The sequence below is a fragment of the Pleurodeles waltl genome, chromosome 7 (assembly GCF_031143425.1).
Source record: "Pleurodeles waltl isolate 20211129_DDA chromosome 7, aPleWal1.hap1.20221129, whole genome shotgun sequence".
Lineage (NCBI taxonomy): Eukaryota > Metazoa > Chordata > Amphibia > Caudata > Salamandridae > Pleurodeles > Pleurodeles waltl.
Genome location: NC_090446.1, coordinates 1,485,387,541 through 1,485,401,550, shown reverse-complemented (window position 1 = coordinate 1,485,401,550; position 14,010 = coordinate 1,485,387,541). Strand labels below are relative to the sequence as shown.

Below are 14,010 nucleotides of genomic sequence, written 5' to 3'. Positions count from 1 at the left end.
TGTGTGGCATTATCCTGGGTCTCCACAATAGACTCTTGGGTAGTTAAAGGAGAGATAGCCGGGGGAGACTGTAAATCAGGTGGATGGAGGGAATGTATTGGAATTTGCAGTGGGGATAGGGATGGACAATTGACTACCGTCAATGGGGGGGGCAGTTAGACGGCGCTCCACCATTTCAATTTCCTTTTCTAGTGCTCCAAATGCTTTTTGGAGAAATCCGTCTAGGGTCTTGTTATTGCCAGCCTTTTCCAAGGATGCCCCCCCCTTCCGTCTACCCATCTTGACTCTTTGGACTCCTTTTATCTAGCAGGTATTATTTGGTCAGCCTTTTACTGTAGGCACTTTGCCTCCCCTTTTCCCACCCTGTTTCCACCCCACTGGGGCCTTGTTGAAAAAGGTAAAACGTCAGAAAGGTACAAATACTGCTCACCTATAGGAGTGTGTTATCCTCACAGCTGCGGTGGATTCAATCACTGGTCACCAACCCCAATGCCAGTAACAGGAAGAAAATAGTATGGCTCAGCCCAGCCTCCTCCGGTCGCCGACGGGCGCAGGACGGGCCCCCTTTCAGCTGATCGCACTTCCATGGGTTAATGCTTGGGAAAACCCACACGCCACTCATGTAATGCCTTCCAGGGCAAGGTAACGCAAGGCAGCGACTTATGCTGCCTTGCGTTACATCAGATTTACCAAGCCACACAGGGTACGTGGTAAATCATTCTACAATAGGTTTTGCATCACCTTGAATGGTGCAAGGGTAATGCAAAACCTGGGCCTAAGCTCTTACATAGTCCATTTTTCAATACCAGGCATTCTATCTTGGGGCATAGAAGGTGTACTTTGGAGTGACTTACTTAATACTTAAAAGTAGTGTTTCTCTCCTGTCAAAAGGTTTATTTTGATTTGCCTGCCTATAGGTCTAAAGGCTGCAACAGCCAGACTTTACATGAAGGCCTGAAGCCATGTTTTCCTCGGCAACCGAGTGAGTGACACAATAAGTGCAACAGTCCTCAGGTGACATTTAACTTTCTATGCCATTTGTATATTTACCTGCACCATATACTATGGCCTTAATGGAAAATTAAAATATGTTAATTTGGGATTATCCAATTTTACTACATTATAGGAATCAGAGCAATTTTTCTGGGGAGTGGATAGCAGTACCCCAATATGCAGAGTTATAACACTAGCAGCATCATTCACAAAAATGAGGGTGACCATGTGAAAAAGGTGCATTTTCTCAGTATTGTTTTGATATGATCTTATGTTTTCTGTATTCCGGTAGATACAATCGGGGATGTTTGTAGACATGTATGGGCAGCTTTACCTCTTTCAGCATGCAAAAGGTCAAGAGACTGAATGCCGGTCCTGAAATCCACTGGAAGACCAAAGAGTTTACATTTCTTTAGGAGATGTTGTTTGATTTGCTTAGATTATTGATGTGCTAGGTCATATGGAGGTTGGAATTGATTACAAATCCAAGGGATTTTGCTGATTACTTTCCTATTTGAAGCCATGTAAAACTAATATGAAAAAAGATAAAACAGCTAATTGGCAAACTAAAGATGTTCTGTGTATTTGATTGATGAATTAATGTTATAATATTTTTCAAATTATTCTTAAATATTTTTCTGCTGTTTGTCTCCGCAGATCATCCCAGTGACTACTTGAAAAAAATGATGATACACCACCTTTCCTTGGCAGTTCTGGGTGCTGTAGGGATAAAAGAAGATCCGTGACACTTAGGCATTTCTAAATAACCCATTATGGAGCTGGGTACAGTGCTGGTACTCTCCTTACTTTGGAAAGGTTAGTGTGACTCCTAGTTGAAAAATCCCTAAATCCATTATGTTTACAAAAAAATAAACTATACATCCGCAACAGGATTAATTCATTATCTGATATTCCTAGCTACAGCAGCAGATTTGCAGAGCAGCAGTTTGCCAACCTGAGTAGATCTGCGTGGTATAGTAAATCTGGAGTGACGCAAGACATCGCAAGCTCCTGCCTTGCGTTACTCTGGAATGAGAAGGAGAGGGGGTTTTCCCACACATCCACCTATGCTTTGTGGTGCATTCCCAGATACACTTACACTAATAAACCTGGGAATGTGTCAAAATGCTTTTCCTTCCCAGTTGACGCACAATGAGGGAAATACATTTATTTCTCATTGTTGTTTCCTATTTCTACGTGTGCAGCACAAGCAGAAAGAGGAAAATGCCTCAGGGGATTGTTTTTGCGCAGGAAGCTACACAACAACAATCCTGCCTGTAACACACACACCCTATCATCATGGCGCAAGGGTGCCTGCATTGGTGCTAGGCTGCACTCAGTGCAGCAGCACAGAGGGAGAGCAGGAATGTCGTCCCCCATATCTCAATAGATATGGTACATTCCTGTTCTCTCCATTTGACACAGTTGAGAAAGTTTTCTTGATTCATTGCGTCAAATCTCTGTAAATATGCCCGTTAATTTAATCAATTATTCTAACATTCTATAAGGAGTACAGAGAACAGCAAGTACTCTTTGGGCCTTCCTCCAATAGCCATTGACTTTTATGCGCTTTTCGTGGTGGGTTACAGGGTCCTATTTGTGCACCGATTAGGCTTTTATGGTGTGGCATATAATAGTCATTTTGTTGGAGTACAGATGTAACATGACATGCAGATTGTGATTGAGAAGCACTGTGTGCTATTTGGTAAAAGAATGACATTTTATGTGCCTAATTATGACTTTCTAGTTTAGGAAGCATGCACTATTTGTGTGTCATATTCCTTTATAAGAACAGAATGGATTGCGCTAACTGCTCTTGCAATTTTAATTGTTTTACTGTATTGTCATGATAACATGTAGTTTAGCACACAGTAATGTATAATAATGTGGGCACAGGTTGGACCGGGGACCCCACCATTTTGACACCCTGAAATATTACTTTAACAGAACGTCCACAATTCCATTAATTGGAGACAGTGGTAAGCCTCAGTTTCATGAGGATAGGCATCCTTGAGGTAAAGCACCCTCCAGCATTTCAAAAATATCGGAAAACAGATAATTAACTGCATTCTAGACCACCAGAATAATTTAGAGGCTTTCTTGCTTAGAAAATGTAGTACAGAGTCAATGCCATGAAGAGTCTCAGCAAATAGAGCATAATAGAGAGGTGCAGAATAGAACATATTCAAGGCTCCCAGTAAGCAGAAACACCAGGACAGAAACTAAGAGCATCGCTGGTAACAAAGGAAAAGTCACCAGAAAGCTCTGGATCACACCCAAAATCAAGGTTTTGTATGTGTTATTTTTCAATATGAAATAAGTAGAACTATGTGTGATGGCCTAAAAAGTATGTTACTTTCTCAGCCAATGAGAGTACAGTCCCATTAAGCATCAAATTGCCTTAAAAACAAAGCACTCTCTCCTACATGAATAGTTTTCTCCCTACTTTATGCTAATACTATCTGGAAATATTGGAACAAACTGATACATCAACAACACCAAACTATTATGAATTAATTGGATAGGGTGAGCTAGAGGAAAGGCCTTGACGTAATAGTTTAATTTTGTGACTGAACTGAGGAAGAGGATGATTAATGCCATTGGAAATTAACACATTGAATTGTGCTTGACTGCTTGCTGAGCAAATACCACAAATAACAAAAAGTGAAATGTTCAAGGGGGAGATAAGGATGACATCCATTCTGTAAAATATAGCTGCTATTCCAAAATTGAGGTCTAGCTAATAGAGGTTGGAGAAACCCACTTCTATGCAACATAGGAAAATCATTTTTAAAGCAACAGTACAATATGAGTGTGTACATCTATTCTCAAGTGTGAAACTCCATTCTGTTCTTTGTTAATAATGGACAAAAATTATAAATGCACAAAAATCATCAAACTCCATTCTGCGCTTTGTTAATAATGGACAAAAAATATATATGCACAAAAATCATCAACAAACACATGCTTGCTTACAGATGCAATTAAATATTCACTCTTCATTTTTGCTCCTTGAAAATCTTTGGTGTGTCATTGTCGAGTGCACAATCTTGACTAGCATGTTTTGGGAGAAGCTGTGATTCAATTATGAGCAATCTTACTGACATTATGGCACCAAAAAATAGCCGAAATCCTGGGGAGAAAGGAGAAGGTGCACAAGCCGCCCGGACTAAAAAATCTAGCGGTGAAATGGCGCCCGGTAATAAACGGCAAACCCTAACGCTTGAGAAAATAAGCAGGAAACAGGCTACTGGAACAAGTAGGGAAGCTAAAAGCAATGCCCCCCTATTGTCTTCCCCTGGGGGAAAGAAAACGCAGCCTACAATCACGGGCTTTTGGAAGGGGGGCATGCAAGAGGACAATCTCGTGCACATTTCCCCTCCCCAAGTTGGTATGCAAATGACATCAAGCAGGAAACAGGTGGCCGATAGTGAAGGAAAAACGCTTCCTGAGGTTGGAAGTCAGGGGAAAGACTTCCTTTTGGACTGGCAGCAAGCTTCTGTGGCTTTGGAAGTCTCTGAGATTGCAGTGTTTAAGGGGGAAAAGGAGCCCGCAAGGCCTTCAAAGGATACAGAAATATATACGGTCCCCGAGGGGAATCCTCAACTATGACTCAAGGAGCAAGAAACTGTGCCCATTTCAAGCCAGCCAAGAAGCTATTTACGTACTAAAGGACTCTGCAGGGAATTCAGCTTAGATGGCCCAGGCATTTAGTCAAGGAGCTGAAACAATCATAGCAAAGGAAAACGGGCCAGATTGGTCCAAAGATGGAAGGGATACATTTTACTCTTTAACAGAGGACTCAGACTCCACTAACAGTGATCAAGGGTCAAGTGAAAGTAGAGACAGCATTTCTTCCGAATCTGTTAGTTTCCTATCCCTCGCAGAGTCTACTGTACGACAGCGGCGGTGGAAAAGCAAGGGGCCGGTCCCCAGTGAAGATAGTGTGGAGCCCTCAGCCCAGAACCGCAAAGCACTCAAATGGGACTATTCAGGCACTAATCTTATGAGTACAGTAGAGGTCCATACCTCCCAGAACCCAGCAAAGAGGGCTGATGAATTGGTATGTGGCCCTGCCCCCTAATATTGATGATAGACATACAGACTCAGACATGTAACAGTCTATATGTAATTCAATAAAGGAACTACAAACTGAGACAAGAGCAGAAAGCCACAGAGCAAGGATGGCTACAAAACATCTACAAGGAACAGTCGGCAAGGTGGTCAAATCCTGCGCAGAAATTGAAGGGAAACTAAGCTCGATGGAAGAGAAGACAACGGTAGTGGAAGGGGAGACTGAGGCTTTAAGAGCGCAAACTACAACGCATGAAGGACAACTAACTGACATTGGGGGTGATTCCAACCCTGGCGGTCGGTGATAAAGCGGCGGCCAACCCGCCAACAGGCAGGCGGTCCAAAAAATGGAATTCTGACCCTGGCGGGAACCGCCAACACAGCTCGCCACTTTAACACTCCGACTGCCACGGCGGGACAGACAAACAGCGCGGCGGTCACCGCCAACAGGCAGGCGGCAGACAATGTACCGCCCACCCTATCACAACTCACCAATCTGCCACCTTTTCCGGGGCGGGAGCCCCGCCGATAAAAACACGGCGGAAACAGACTACGAACGGGAAAACGCTCACCTATATACACTCCACGAGGAAGTTGGACAGCATGGAACCCGAATTAAACATCCTACCAGCTATTGTCTACCTGCTCATCTACCACAAGTACGAAAGCCGGAGCAGACAACAACGGTGAGTACTGCACCTACGACACAGGGGAGGGGGGAGGAGGAAAGGTTACGGGCACACACATATGCGACAACCCCCCCACCCCCCCTCAACTATCTACACACCAATGCAGAGCAACAAGTCAGAGTGACACACCCCAAACCCCCCGGAAAAATGCAAAGACATAATTAAATTGAGCTTTAAAATTTATGTATAAAATAGGTTCATTGAAGTCATGTTAAATTAGCAATATGAAATATAAAAAATAAAGAATGAACATTGCGAAATCTATAAACATAGGCAATAAGTCCTGCACAGTCAGTTAAATTTCCATAGTCCGTGGGCCAATGTGTACAAACACATGGGCAAAGCCCACACAGGAGACCGGATACCATTGGAGAGAACACTGCAGGGGCATCAGATGATAAAACTACAGGCACCTCAGGGGGAAGGGAAGGGGGGCACCTCAGCCACAGGAGTCCACGACGCCAGATCCACGAGGGGCCTCCATGCCCAATGTATCATCCTGGGGAGTGCAAAGCCACAGTCTCACAAGTCTCTACAGTGGGAGGGTTGCCCACTGTGCCATCCTGGGGAGTGCAAAGCCACAGTCTCTCAAGTCTATACAGTGGGTGGGTTGGCCACTGTTACATCCTGGGGAGTGCAAAGCCACAGTCCATCAGATGGATAACCGACTCCACTGGTATTGGAGGAGGCATGGTGCCCAGAGTGCTGCGTGAACACCAGCTCGACACAGAACCGGCACTGTCAATGGGCCAGCGGTGCTTGAGACGGCGGCGCCCAGCGGAGCGTTGCTTGACAGGAAGGGCCCAGCGGAGCGGTGCTTGACAGGAAGGGCCCAGCGGAGCGGTGCCTGACGGGAAGGGCCCAGCGGAGCGGTGCTTTACAGGAAGGGCCCAGCGGAGCGGTGCCTGACAGGAAGGGCCCAGCGGAGCGGTGCTTGACAGGAAGGGCCCAGCGGAGCGGTGCTTGAGATGGCGGGGCCCAGAGGAGCGGTGCTTGACAGGAAGGGCCCAGCGGAGCGGTGCTTGAGACGGCGGGGCCCAGCGGAGCGGTGCTTGACAGGAAGGGCCCAGCGGAGCGGTGCATATTCACGGCGGGGCCCAGCGGAGCGGTGCTTGACAGGAAGGGCCCAGCGGAGCGGTGCTTGAGACGGCGGGGCCCAGCGGAGCGGTGCTTGACAGGAAGGGCCCAGCGGAGCGGTGCTTGACAGGAAGGGCCCAGCGGAGCGGTGCTTGAGACGGCGGGGCCCAGCGGAGCGGTGCTTGACAGGAAGGGCCCAGCGGAGCGGTGCCTGACAGGAAGGGCCCAGCAGAGCGGTGCTTGACAGGAAGGGCCCAGCGGAGCGGTGCTTGACAGGAAGGGCCCAGCGGAGCGGTGCTTGAGACGGCGGGGCCCAGCGGAGCGGTGCTTGACAGGAAGGGCCCAGCGGAGCGGTGCTTGAGACGGCGGGGCCCAGCGGAGCGGTGCATATTCACGGCGGGGCCCAGCGGAGCGGTGCTTGACAGGAAGGGCCCAGCGGAGCGGTGCTTGACAGGAAGGGCCCAGTGGAGCGGTGCTTGAGACGGCGGGGCCCAGCGGAGCGGTGCTTGAGGCGGCGGGGCCCAGCGGAGCGGTGCTTGACAGGAAGGGCCCAGCGGAGCGGTGCTTGAGACGGCGGGGCCCTGTTCAGTGGTGCATTTTCACGGCGGGCCCTGTTCAGCAGTGCATTTTCACGCCGGGGCCCTGTTCAGCGGTGCCTGTCTTGGCGGGGCCCTGTTCAGCAGTGCATTTTCACGCCGGGGCCCTGTTCAGCGGTGCATTTTCACGGCGGGCCCTGTTCAGCGGTGCATTTTCACGGCGGGGCCCTGTTCAGCGGTGCCTGTCCTGTCTTGCTAGGGAGCCAGACCTGGCCAAGACTCCCCGCTTAGTCGCCCTCTGACCTTGCGGTTGCTGGCCCCTCCTGTGATGGAGTCTTGGGCCCGTGGCTGTCGTCCGTCACACCCGGTATGGGGCTGGTGGGGCCCTCCTGGTCCGCTCGCCTGCTGGCTGACTTCTCCGCCCTGCTGCCCTTGCCCTCCTTCGATGAAGCTCTCTGGCCCTTGCCTCCCTTTGATGTTGTGGCAGTTGACTGGCCAAGGCTACGGTCCTTGGTGGCAGCCGTCTCAGCCTTCTCGCGCCGGCCCTTAGTTTTTCTGGTTCTCTTCCCAGGGGGTGGGCTGGCTGTCCCCTTGCTGCTGGCCGATGTTCCTGCCCTAGGAAAATGTGGACTCAAATACCCGTGCACTATGGTCATACTTGATGCAGGGCTGGTGGTGGCTGAGGTGCTCTTAGGACTCTTACCAGATGGAGGGGGTGGGTCAGGTGATGCAAAGAGGTTAAGTTTAGAGAGGAAAAGTTTTTTAGGAGCAATGGGAAGGGTAGGTGCAGTGGGAATGGGAGTGGAGGAAGAGGATGTGGTTGTAGGAGAGTCAAGTGTGCTGTCTTTGGGTGCAGGTGCATGTGACAGAGGCTGTCGTGAGGTGGATGGCTGTTGGGTGGGTGCCTGCCTGCGTTTGTGTGGTTTGGAAGAGGGGGTGACAGACACACTGGGAGAGGACACAGGGGACGTGTAAATGGCAGTGGGGGTGGTGACTGCACATGTGCGGACTGTACTGGAGGGTGTGCTGGTGATGGAAGTACTGGCTGATGGTGGTGTGCATGCAGGTGTGAGTGGAGACGTCACAGGGAGGGAGGAGGGAGACGAGGAGGAGGGGGACACAGAGGTGGTAGTGACTGTTGCCATGTCTGCATCTGGATGTTGCTTGGGTGAATGCTTGTGGGATCTGTGGTGCTTATGTCTGGATGAGCTGCCCTTGGGTGTTTAGGTGTGTGCTGGCTGGTCTGATGGTGTGGATGGGATAGGCAGAGGAACAGGAGACTGGGACTGGGTGGAGGCAGTTAGAAGAGGGAGGCTGGAAACAGGGACAATGGCTGCCGTCAGTGCTGAGGCCAGAGCGTTGAACGATCGCTGATTTGCAGCCTGACCCGAATGAATGCCCTCCAGGTATGCATTGCTCCGATGCACCTCCCTTTCTACACCCTGGATGGCATTCAAAAGGGTAGACTGCCCAACAATGATGGTCTGCAGGAGGTCAATGACCTCCTCACTGAGGGCAGCAGGGGTAACTGGGGCAGGGCCTGAGGTGCCTGGGGCGAAGGAGATGCCCGCCTTCCTGGGTGAGCGGGCACGGAGCGAAGGCTGAGGGGCTGCTGGGAGGGCGGGGCTGGTGCGCTGGGTGGCGGCTGTACCTGTTGTAGCAGTGGGCACGGATGTTGCCGCCACCACAAGGGAGCTCCCTTCCGAGGACGTGTCGGTGTCGCTGACGTCTCCACGGGTCCCCGTTGTGGAGCTCCCCTCGCCCTCCGTCTCACTGGTGTACTCGGAGTCTGTTGCATGGCCCTCCGGGGCGATGTGAGTTGCAGCTCCCTCGTGCTCCGATGCCAATTCTCCTCCGCCTGATGATGCTAATGCACACATGCACAGGAAGAAAAAGAAAATGGGTGGGGGGAGAAATAAAGACAGGTTGAGTGCATGCATTGGCAACACCATTGTCGGAGAGGACAGACACAGAAGCCCCCTGCACTACGCCGCGCAATCGGGGTACACTACTCAGTACTTGTGACTAGGCCTACAGGTCTATGGACAACAAATGCACACACGGGTGATGTAGGACCATGGATAGCTGTACTTGGCACCCTACAGAGGTGGGGGGCAGGGGCACAGGGCCATGCCTAATGGAGGGGCCTAGCCTACAGAAAGCGCCCTGGCCTAGAGATACCCACAGCCCTCCTCCCCCACCCAGACACCTCCACTCCGCGCAAAGATAGCAGAATGGGCTGATACTCACCCCCTTGTGTCTGCTGTGATGTCCTCACGCGCCCATCCAAATCGGGGTAGGCCACTGCCAGGATCCGGGACATCAGGGGGGTCAATTGGCGGCTGGCACCCCTCCTACGTTGGGAGGCCATCCCCAGCAGAGACTCGGCGGTCTTCCTGGTCCCGCGGCGGATGTCCTCCCACCTCTTTCAGCAGTGGGTGCCCCGTCTGTTGTGGACCCCCAGTGCCCTGGCAACCTTGGCGATGGCATGCCAAATGTCGATCTTCTGATGGGCGCAGACCTATTTGACATGTACAGGGTGGGAAAGGAAATATCATCACTTTTCTGCATGGTAGATGTGAGTGGCCCCCCCCTCCCCAACCTTGCCATGTGGCACATGTTCTCATCTGTCATGCGTTGCACTCCTCATTCGCTCCCCTCCCCACCATCTTACATCCACCCCACTCAACACAGGCATAGCCCATTCAACGTGCACCCAGTGTACTTACCTGTTGGTCTGGAGGACCGTAGAGTAGCGCATACTGGGGGAGGACCCCATCAACAAGTTTCTCCAACTCTTCTGAAGTGAAGGAAGGGGCCCTTTCCCCAGTCGCAGCAGCCATAGTATCTCCCAGACCGAGGTCACAGCAGCACTTGCAGTATAGGTCCTCTCCTGTGGATAATCAGGTCTCGAGTGATTAATCAGATAGAAAATGGCGGTCACGCCCGCAGCGGTGCGTACCACGACCGCCGGCGCACATCGTCATTGGCTCCTGAAACCCATAGGGTGCAATGTTAACCAATGCGGCTTCGCACCGCGGTCTTCGACCGCCTACCGCCACGGTGTGCCACGCCAGCGCATTGACCTCACATCCCATTGTCACACTTCACAGGTCAGGCAGCCGCCATTTCAAAGGCCCACATGGCTTAATTTCTACTGCGTCACACAGGCCTAGGCCGTGCATTGCCACTCATGCGTGTCTTTAACTGCATTGCGATTCTTTTACTGTGCAAGCTGTGTGAACAAACCTGTGGGTTGCTTGACTCTGTACTCCATGTTGTCCTTCCTAGGCACCGTCCGCTGGGACTTGCGAGGAGAAGGATGAATCCTCCCCTGTACTGACCGCTGGTGGACCTGTCGACAATGGAAGAACAACATATTATACTTCGATACAGACTTGACAGAGCCACTATACATGAACTGTGTGCCCAGCTGGAGCCAGCCCTGATGTCCCCCATCCGCCAACCCACAGGGATTCCCCCTCTGGTGCAGGTTCTGTCAGTACTCCATTTTTTAGCAAGTGGGTCTTTTCAGACAACAGTGGCCATGTCATCAGGGATGTCTCAGCCTATGTTTTCTAAGGTTTTGTCCAGAGTGTTGTCTGCCCTGATGAAATACATGCGGAGCTACATTGTTTTCCCTGAGGAGGATGATTTGGCTACAGTGAAGGGTGATTTCTATGCCCTTGGACACATCCCCAACATCATTGGTGCCATTGATGGGACCCATGTGGCTTTGGTTCCCCCCAAAGAAAGTGAGCAGGTGTACAGAAACAGAAAAAGTTATCATTCGATGAATGTCCAGGTGGTCTGTTTGGCTGACCAGTACATCTCCCATGTAAATGCCAAGTTCCCTGGGTCAGTGCATGACGCGTATGTTATGCAAAATAGCAGCATCCCTTATGTGATGGAACAGTTACAGAGACACCGTGTGTGGTTATTAGGTGACTCTGGTTACCCCAACCTCTCCTGGCTATTGACCCCAGTGAGGAATCCCCGGACCAGGGCAGAGGAACGGTACAATGAGGCCCATGGGCGAACTAGGAGGATCATTGAAAGGACCTTGGGCCTCCTGAAGGCCAGGTTTAGGTGCCTGCATATGACAGGTGTATCCCTAATGTACTCACCAAAGAAGGTGTGCCATATCATCGTGGCCTGCTGTATGCTTCACAATCTTGCTTTGTGACGCCAGGTGCCTTTTGTGCAGGAGGATGGTCCAGATGGTGGTGTTGTAGCAGCTGTGGAGCCTGTGGAGAGTGAAGAGGAGGAAGACGACGGGGACGACACGGACAACAGGGATACAGTCATACAACAATATTTTCAGTAGCACACAGGTAAGAATCACCCACGCCATTTCACATTTACTTAAGGCCTCCTGCGTCTCTACTATCTGTGTTTCCCCCCAGTTCCTTTAAACTGAATTGTGACTTTCCCTTCCCTTTTCAGAGCTGTATGACCAACTGCGTGACTTCTGCTTTGTTTGCCCATGGACTACAGCTTATTGTCATTGGTATGTTGTCATCACAATGTATCAGAACATAATTGCACCGTTATGTGTAATACATATTTGAAAAATACAAGCAGACTCCTGTTATTGTAAGTGCAATAAGTGATTTATTTCAAGTGCTACATATAGGTACATGATAGTAAAACGGTGATGGGTGGGGGTGGAGTAATGTCCATGGCAGAGTCCAGTTCGCAGTTTCACAGGTGCATTGTCCATATGCCTCTGGAAGGATGGAGCAGGGGCAGTTTAAGGTTGGACAGGGTGACAATGTGGGACAGTGGGATGACATCAGGGGGTATCTTATGCTGGCGGGGGTCTTGCAATCCTACTCTGTCTTCTTGTGAGATCTCAGGTTCCGCTTGCGGGTTGGTTGTTCTTCAGCAGGAGGTGGGGTTCTGGTGGCCTGTCGTTGTGTGGGGGCCTCCTGTCCACTAGCGCCGGCGGACGTGGTAGGCTGTTCCTGGTCCAGGCTAGTGACAGGGGCCCTTTGTGGTGCCACATGGTCCCGCAATGTGGTGACTATCTGGTTAAGGGCCAGGGATATGGTCCCCATTGCAGAACCAATGTTACTCAGTTCCTCTCTGAACCCCATGTACCGTTCCTCCTGCTGTGCCTGGATCTCCTGGAACCTGGCCAGTACCGTCGCCATCGTCTCCTGGGAGTGGTGGTATGCTCCCATGATGGTGGTGAGGGCCTCTTGGAGAGTGGGTTCCCTGGGCCTGTCCCCCCCCTGTCGCACAGCAGCCCTCCCAGTTCCCCTGTTTCCCTGGGCCTCTGTCCCCTGGACGGTGTGCCCACTACCACTGCCCCCAGGTCCCTGTTGTTGTTGGGGTGGTGGGTCAACCTGGGTGCCCTGTAGTGGCGGACACACCGCTGATTGACGTGTCCTAGAGACAGAGGCATGGGCCCGCTGGGTGGGAGCTGTGCTGGAGTTCCCAGAGGGGGTTAGGTCTGCTGTAGCCTGTGGCTGTCTGTGGGGAACCGACTGTCCAGAGGTCCCCGATGGGCCGGGCTGGTCATCTGGGTCCAGGGAGACAGAGCTGCTGTCATCGCTGGGGGCCTCTTCTGGGGGTGGGATGGACATCTCTGTACCCTCCGTGGCGGTGTGGTGGCGTTCGGGTCCTGCAGGGGTATAAGGGTATGGTTATTGCTTCTGTGTGTGGCATTTCGTGTGATGGGTGGGTGGCCGTGTACCCAAGTGCAGGCATTCCCTTGTGGGGGCTTTTGTGAGGGTGGCTTGTGGGGGTGATGTGTGTGGGCAGTGGGCATGCTTTGGTGATAGGTGTCCATGCTTTGTGGTCGCATGCAGGTCTGGGTGTTGGGATGGGTGGGTTGTGATGGTGGGACATTTGCAAGGAGTTGGTGTGATGGGGGTGGGGGTGAGGGTGGGGGTATGTGGTGGCATGCAGGTGGGGTGGGGGTGGGAAGTAGTAGTTAGAATTGACTTACCAGAGTCCATTCCTCCAGATACTCCTGCGAGGCCGTCAGGATGCAGGATGTGCAAGACTTCCTCCTCCCATGCTGTAAATTCTGGGGGAGTAGGTGGGGGTCCGCCACCAGTCTTCTGCACCGCAATGTTGTGCCTTGATACCATGGAACGCACCTTCCCCCGTAGGTCGTTCCACCGCTTCCTGATGTCCTCCCGATTGCGTGGATGCTGTCCCACTGCGTTGACCCTGTCGACTATCCTTTGCCATAGCTCCATCTTCCTAGCAATTGTGGTGTGCTGCACCTGTGCCCCGAATAGCTGGGGCTCTACACGTACTATTTCCTCCACCATGACCCTGAGTTCTGCGTCAGAGAACCTGGGGTGTCTTTGGGGTGCCATGGGGTGGTGTGGATGAGGTGAGGGATGTTGTATGTGTTGTGGAGTGTGATGTGTTTGGTGGTGTATGGTGTTTTGTGCGTGGTAATTGTGTGGGTGATGTTGTGATTTGCCTCTGTGTGATGGTCTACTCTAAGCAGTGCTGTCTCTCTCTGTCCTTGATTCGCAATTGTGGTCGTAGGGGTTTGTGGGTGATGTGGGTGTGTGTTTTATATTGTATTGGGTGTGTGGGAGTGGTGTGTATATGTGTATCAGGTGTGTGTATTTCAAATTGTCCAATGTGGTTGCGTTTTGTAAGGGTGTGTGTAT

At 51.3% G+C, this 14,010-nt stretch overlaps 1 protein-coding gene across 1 annotated transcript in view; it reads left to right on the top strand.

Moving 5' to 3' along the window:
* The window catches only part of LOC138246550 (sialic acid-binding Ig-like lectin 13), a 238,017-nt gene that overhangs the window by 39,382 nt on the left and 184,625 nt on the right, over positions 1-14,010 (top strand). Inside the window, exon 2 of the mRNA XM_069201220.1 lies at positions 1,651-1,809. Coding sequence (XP_069057321.1) covers positions 1,767-1,809 — 43 coding nt within the window. The 5' untranslated portion in view covers positions 1,651-1,766. The remainder of the gene's footprint in view (positions 1-1,650; positions 1,810-14,010) is intronic.